Below are 7748 nucleotides of genomic sequence, written 5' to 3' on the forward strand. Positions count from 1 at the left end.
ATTTGCGTAGATTTAACCCCCCCACCCATATACTTAAATGTTGATTTCAGATTTTTCTGCGAACTTGGGGAGTGCCCCAAATTTATGGAAAAATATGTTTAGCCACCATGTGCCCCCAATCCATGGATTTAGCTACCAGCAGATGGTGGCCCTGGGTGGTTAATAATAATATACAGATATATATGCTGCTCTTTAAACCATTTATGATGTTCCTATGATCATATTTTGTAGCTGAAAACTGCCTCTCCTCATATCTGACTCTCCCTTCTTCTTCCATTCCACAAACAACACACCCCTATAAATTACAAGCTTCCTTTAAAATACTATTTTTTTTCCTCTGAAACATTTTGGTAATACCAATTTGCATATCCAGAGTTCACGATGACAACAGCCATTTTCAACACACAAAGCAGTGGAAGAGCTCTACAAAAAGCAATCAAGACTAGAGGCCTGAAAACATCAAGAATAACTTATGCTATCGCCTGGGACCACCCACAATGAAGTTTCCATCTCCTTGGTTTCTTCCATCCTTAATTACTACCACAGGCTTATAGCAGACTGTTAAGTCACCACTGGTGGCCATATACTTCTCAACAGAAAGGTGTTGGTACTTGTTTTACTTTGGACTGGCTTTGCAGAAGCAGCGTGGGAGACTTAATAATACAATCCTATACAGAGTTATTCTAATCTAGGTCCACTGATCTAATCTAGGTCTAATCTAGGTCCACTGATTCTATCCTGGACGTATGAAATTAATAACTGACTGAGCACCATTGTTTTAAGTGTTGGATGTTTTTATTATGTTTTATATGTTTTAATTATGGCACGGCTAATTACCCTGCCCTTGGTTAGCCGCCCTGAGCCCACAGGGGAGGGTGGGATATAAATGTGAAAAATAAATAAATAAATAAGTAAAGGGCTTAGGCTGGAGCAACTGTATAAAATTGCACAGTCACATTGGTTCTCCAAATCCAAGTCCAAAGACAATGAGCATTTAGCCCCTCTGTTGAGTCTCTGTAATTCATTGACATCTTGGAGAGGACAATTACCAAAAGATGCATGAGCTATTGTCACTGGTGACTTGGCAAGTGGGCTGATGGAGATTTGTTGATTATGGAATGAGCCACCAAAATGGTATATGTATTTGAGAATGTATTAACAATTTGGGGGTCTGGAGTCAAAGAGCCGGTAGTGGATGGAGGGCTGGATTAGTATCTTGAAGACCCAAGTTCGAGTCCCTGTTCAGCCATCAATCAGTGGGTAAGGTCTGTCTCTTTTGCTCTCTCAGTCTAACATTACGATAGAACAGTGGGAAGGAGAAGAATAGTGTATATTCCTTTGAGCTTTTTGGGGTAAGAGGATAAAAAATGATAATTACACACTTACATATCTTCCACATATCTACTATGCTACATTCTACAAGTTGGTCCCGCCCCCGCCCCCCATTTTACATGCACTATGCAGTGTGGCGAAATTAAGCCCCCACCCCTGCTTCTTTGGCTGTCTACTGAAGTTGAGCCACAGTTTAACAAAGCAAGATTAATTCCATGGAACAGTGATAAGGGAAGAGAATGCAAAAGAGAAGACACCGGAGGCATGACATAAGAAAAATGAGAGGCATAAATATTATAAAGAGGGAATTAGTGTTTGACAAGAATGGGCCTAATAGGTGATCTAACCCCTCTCCAGCCACTGTTTTATGTAGCGCTCATGAGCAAAAGTACACTTTACATGGGGGGGAAAGTGATTCCTAAAAGACCTGTTTGATGATTAACAGTCATATAGGGGGCAGGGGAATTTTGGAGGAAGAATTCACTGATAAAACAGAAGATATGTAATCCTTCCCTACCCCCCCCCCCCCCCACCCGTTCTCTCTTTCTCCCCCTCTCTTATTTTTCTCACTCCTCCTAACTAGGCTGCTTTCCACTTTCACAAGACAGATTCAGAAGGAGAAATGGGGACGGAGAACACCTGTTAGGGACTGCAGAAGAGAAAGGGGGGGCAGGTGAAGGGTTACGCACTCCCCTCCCACCAAAGAGTTCTGCCCTGCAAATGCTCTCTCAGCTACTACTGCAGCAGCATCATGATTCAAACCCAGAACACCGTGTTTGCCTTGCAACCTACAGTTCCACCCTCAGTCTGAGGACTGATTCTGATACAAAAAGCCTTCCTGTTTAAGTGATGACATTTTGAAGTAATCCAGGAGAGTAAACGGACTGAAGAGGCCAGGTGGTGATCAAATCCAACTCTCTGCCCTGAGGCAGGATCCTTCCCTGCTGCAACCTCCCTTCCCACCCCACAGACTAATCCGCGTAATCCTGGCCACAATGCACCAAACAGAGCAGAAACCAACTCCGTGTGCCAGTCCCAGATGCCTGCAGAGCAGAGAACTCTAAATGATTCGAGCAAATAAATTAAGCTTACACGCTACAAGGGTTTTTTAAAATAAATAAATAGATAAAAGAATACTGCTTTAAACGAAAAATAAGTGTTCTTTTTATTAGTCTTTGAGGCTGTCAGGCTCCAGGGCACACACTGTCATCATATTCTTAAGAAGCTGCTCAGAAAGAAAAGGAGAAATGGGAAGGAGACTTTCTGCAACCTCTCTCAGACTCTTTTAGATCTTTTACTTTTCTTTTCTTCAGAAGGGGATCTCAGCACTGGAAGCACAAAGTCCTTTGACTTTCCACTCCAGTTGCATCTGCTTTTCTAAAAAATACACTTTTAAAAACTTAGATACAAAAGACTCTGTAAATATCTGTATTTCCCTCGGCTGGAAGGTGCCTCACAAATAAATGCCCGGTGAAATCACCCTGACTCACTTCCTTACATTTTTGTGCCGGAATTGGGTTTGCCCTTTCGCAGGAGCGAAAAGTTTGCATTCCCTTGGGCCCATGGGGATGCAAACGTGACAAGCGGCAACGAATGATGGCATGGAGAAGGGAAGCCGAATCTTGTTGCTTTGGGCCCACTTGGCAACTCAGTCATAACAGGTGGCAGCAGAGCCCCAGTAATACGCCCTCAATTCAGCCAAGGAACCCTGAGTCACGTCCACCGCCACTGCCTCATGCCACGCTTCAGCCCTGGACTGTCATCATCAACTGGCTCTCCGGGCACGTGCAGAGCGTTTTGTAACCGTCTCCCTCTTCGCACATCTCAGACGAGGAGGCAACCCAGAGAGGCTCAAACCCCGCTCAGGCGCCTGCCCTCTGGGGTGCGCCAACGGCCCCCTCCAGTCCTACCTGGGCACGCCTGGGCGTAGTCATAGCAGCAGTCGCCGGTCGTCTTGCACGCCTCGTCGCAGAAGCAGGTCCCGTAGGCTCGGCTCAAGCGCCACCCGGTAGCGACGCACGTCGAATCTCGGCCCGGGCAGCAGCGCCCTTCTTCCGCGCAGCCTGCCCGGGCGCCGGGCCAGAGAGCCACCAGCGCCACTAGCCCCAGGACCGCCGCCGGCCCGGCCCTAGCCCCCATCGCCCTGCCTCCGAGGCAAAGCGGCACCGGCTCGCAAGGCAGCCCGGCTCAGGCCCGCCCTCTTGCCCCGCCCCGGCCCTCCCGAGGCGCCCGTCGAGATCTCCGGGCCCCAGGAAACGGCTGCTGCTGCCCCGAGGCGCGAAAAGGCGGCAAGAGCACGCCGCAAATCAGCCCGCCGCCACCTCCTCGAATAGCTCGTGCCCCGCTGCCTAGCCGAGAGGGGGGGCCGCCGCGGGACGCCGTCGTCGCCCGCTCATCTTCTCAGGACAGGCTCAGGAATGCGCGCGGTTGGCAGCGGACCAGCAGCCCGGGAAGAGGGCCAGAGGCCGCGGCTCGCTCAGCCTCAGAGGTTGCAGCCGCGGCGGTTCTTTCCTGCTTCTGCATCTCTGGCCGGGATGCGTTGGGTGGGGCTGCCCTCGCAGAGGTGTGTTTGCAAGGAATAGTTGGCTGCGCCCATAAGGGAGCGCGCCCGCCCGCAAGCTCCAAGCTCGGCCCCGGAACGCAGAATATAGTAACGGCCCCAAGTGCCTCTGAGCAAGTGCGGAGCGCGCCCTTCTCATCACTAGACTTCAGCGACGGTGCTGTTCCACTTGCATCGTGACGGACCATTTGACGAATTTGCTGTCCCCAAATAGTTCATTAGAAAAAGTTTATTTTAAAAGCCCATGTTGCTGCTAAACGTGTGAAGAATCAGCTTTCTTCAGGATTCCCGTCTTTCAGTGGCAAAGCGATGAGACACAATATAGAGTGTGCAACAATGTGTCAAATATTCCAGGTCTGGATATTGAAATTGTGCATGAGGCACCCACTATCACTGAAAGCCAGGAGCAGTACTTTCTCTCTTCGTATAAATGGTTAAACTGCACCTCCTCTCTCTCTCTCCCTCTCTCCCCTTTTTGCAAAACTGAAGTGCAGACCCAGGGGGGCTGCAAATTTACTTGAAGGAGTAGGGGAAAGAGGGTTTTCCCCCATAGACTCTCCCTCCCCCCCCCATCTAAATTGTCCTTCAGGTTGCTATTTGCCCTGTGAGGGGACTGTATTTTTTACCCCACAAGGCAAACAGAAGTCTGGGAAATGGAATTTAGGTCTGGAAAAGAGTGCAGAGAGAATAGTTAAACATCGTCTTCCCCATCTATGAGCAAATACTCAGTCTACCCTCGCCCCCTACAGCTCTAGTTTTATTTTTAAAAGTTGGGACATAGCATCACACACCTCCTATGTAATGCATGGGTGTGGTTTATTGGACTTTTCTTTGTTTTCCCCAGTGCAACTCTTTATACTACTGATGAACAAATGCAGTTTCTTTGGCCATCCCTCCGTGCCAGTAAAAGACAGATTAATAGCATAAGGTTAATGTTGTGTCCCCAAATGTGTCTCTTGTGTACTAAAAATGTAAACCCTATATGGATGCAATGTATAAAGCATGAGGGCACTGTTGAGAAAGCCGAAGCAAAATGCGAAATAAAAGATAAAAATAACACATGTTGCACCAAAGGGGTGGGTTAGTGAAATACCACAAGGAAAATTGCATGTTGTTGACTTATGCTCTTATTTCTTTGTATATTGCCATCAGTACGCACAGCATTTTGCAGAGCACAAAAAAGGCCTTTCCCTGAAGACTTTACAATCTAAGCTCTGACACAAAGGAGGCAACAAAAGGAGATGGAGGTGGAAATAAAGAAGGAAGATGTAGAATCTTTGAATTGGAAGTACTTGCTAAAGTCTTCTTCCTTGCTATCAACTTTTTGTAAGAAGAATGCCCTGTCATATCACAACCACCTCATGCTGACTCCATCCATGGGGCTTTCCGGGCAAGAGATGAGCAATGTTCCATCTAAGCTGAGTGAGTGTGAGCGAGCTCATGGTTCTTTAGCCTCCAGCTCACACATTTTTGTCTTAGCTCAGGAAGGATGGCTCCAGTCCAGAGCAAAATAATTTATGCAGCAGCAAAATCCCTGGCTCACAGCTTTAATGCCAGTAGCTCACAAAGTAGACTTTTTGCTCACAGGACTCCACAGCTTAGAGGGAGCACTGGAGATGAGCAGCAGAGATTTGCTATTGCCTCTCTCCACATAGCAAGCCTAGTCTTCCTTGGTGGTCTCCCATCCGACTGGAGCCCACCCTGCTTAGCTCTGGCAAGTCTGGGCTGAGCTGAACTATTCTCTGCCAAAATCAACTGCAAATTGTAATTAAAAAATAAAAATTACACATAACACCTACTCTACATCTCTGTGTGTGCTTATACACCAAACAGGTGGTCAGCATGGTCATCTCTGACCCACTGGCTACCTGCTTGAAGGAAAAGGGGGCTGTATTTCTTTTTCATGCCTATATATTGCACACACACACACACACCAACAGGGGACTGCCACTGTCAAAACTGTATAATATATCTGTAGTATTAACCATACACCTGCTTGAAGGAAAAGGAGGCTGTATTTCTTTTTCATGCCTATATTGCACACAGACACACACACCAACAGGGAACTGCCACCGTCAAAGCTGTATAATATATCTGTAGTATTAACCATATGTCAGGAGCTAGGTGCCTCACTTATAGGCATCCACACAGAGGTGACACTTAAACTGAAGAGTTCCTGATTCATAGCTCGGTCTCTGATAGTGCAGTCCTAAGCAGCATTACATCCTTCTGAGTCTCTCGAAGTCAGTGGGCTTAAAAGAGTGTAACTGTTGAGGATAGCACTGTTTGCCACTCACTCTGCCCATTCAGCTTTCTGCCTTGTCTGATTTTGTTCACCAGTATGCTTTCATTGCCCTTGCTGTTTTTCCCTTGATTCAGTAGATTCAGGGCAGTCGATTCTATGCAGTCCTGCCTGAACCCATGAACCAAATCCGACCTGAATGGCCCAGGCTAGCCCAATCTTGTCAGATCTCAGAAGCTAAGCAGGGTCAGCCCTGGCTAGTATTTGGATGGGAGACCTCCACAGAATACCAGGGTCCTGATGCAGAAGCAGGCAATGACAAGCAATCTCTGAACGTCTCTTGTCTTGAAAACCATATGGGGTTGCTATAAGTCAGCTCTGACTTCATGGCCCTTTCTATCACCAGTAGCTAGGATGGTGTAGAATTTAAATCCAGACAAATCCAGATAATGAAAAAGTCTAACATTCTCAAAATGTGAAGTAAACATTTCTGTGCACTAAATTGTTGTCATTTGAAGACATCAGTTAAAATCTACTTAGGTTATCTCTTTTATAACTATGTTTACATTGAATTTTTAAAAAATAGGTATAAATGGAAAGCTGTATTAAGCCAGGAAATGCTGCTAGAATAGGCATTGGCTATGTGGTTCAGTCAAAACACCTTGGATTGTGTATCTCAAGTTTAAATTATAGCCAAAGCAATATTGAATGTCCAGTATAAGGATCAGCCAGGTCAACTTCAAAGTATATTTCCCATATATTAGCTGCCAGTCTATAGCATTCTGCACACACACACACTCCCCTCCATGTGAGCAAACTTCCTGGAAGGCCTTAACTTGCACAAATATGGATAGTTCAGTCCTGTTTGCTTTTAAGGGATTTAACTGATGGCGTCTTAGATGAGAAGATTTAAAAGATCCTGCATTTCATTTCTCTCTCTTTCTTTCAGGCTTGTTTGCACATGCCCACCTATTTGCTTTCCAAAGAGTCTTTCCAATAAAAAGGATTTGGGCACTCTCAGGTTTTGAAGTGAGACAACATCATGAATTGTGTTCATGCAAATGTTTGCTTTTCAGACGGTTCCCCTTTGCAAGATACGCGGAGGGTGTATATCTATGGAACATCACCTTCACCACCATCGATGCCCTTCATCTTTCTTTCTTTTGTTTGGGCTTTGCAGCAAGAAATCCTCGTTCTGACAACTATTAATGAACATAAGACCACCTCCTCCTGGATTGTCCAGCCTGTCACTTAAAATTGTCTTCCCATGCCCTTCTCTCTTGTTCCCTTGCCTGCAGAAGTTTATTAGGTAGCAACCAGAGATAGGGCTTTTTCCATGGTTGCATCTTGCCTTTGGAATCCCTTCCCTTTTGAGCCACACCTGATGCCTGTTTTACTGTCCTTTAGGCAACAGATCAAACCTCTTCTCTATATCCAAACTGTTCATTGAAGTGTTCCATATTATAAGTGATTGTTTTTATGACTTGTTTCTTGGCTAAGTGATATTTTATGGATACTAATTCAAGCTGCTAAATGTTTGATTTTTTGCTGTGTTTATGTCTTTGGCATGTTTTAATACTAACAATGTTCACATTTTCTGTTTTTCTGATTTTG

At 45.9% G+C, this 7748-nt stretch overlaps 1 protein-coding gene across 1 annotated transcript in view; it reads right to left on the reverse strand.

The window, feature by feature from the left end:
• Positions 1-3490, reverse strand: part of SBSPON (somatomedin B and thrombospondin type 1 domain containing) — a 14225-nt gene extending 10735 nt beyond the window's left edge. The window contains exon 1 of the mRNA XM_015416205.1: positions 3243-3490. Within this exon, the coding sequence (XP_015271691.1) occupies positions 3243-3471 (229 nt within the window). The 5' untranslated portion in view covers positions 3472-3490. The remainder of the gene's footprint in view (positions 1-3242) is intronic.
• Between the last annotated feature and the right edge of the window lie 4258 nt (positions 3491-7748).

The sequence above is a fragment of the Gekko japonicus genome, unplaced genomic scaffold (genome assembly GCF_001447785.1).
Source record: "Gekko japonicus isolate JY-2015 unplaced genomic scaffold, Gekko_japonicus_V1.1 scaffold520, whole genome shotgun sequence".
Classification (NCBI taxonomy): domain Eukaryota; kingdom Metazoa; phylum Chordata; class Lepidosauria; order Squamata; family Gekkonidae; genus Gekko; species Gekko japonicus.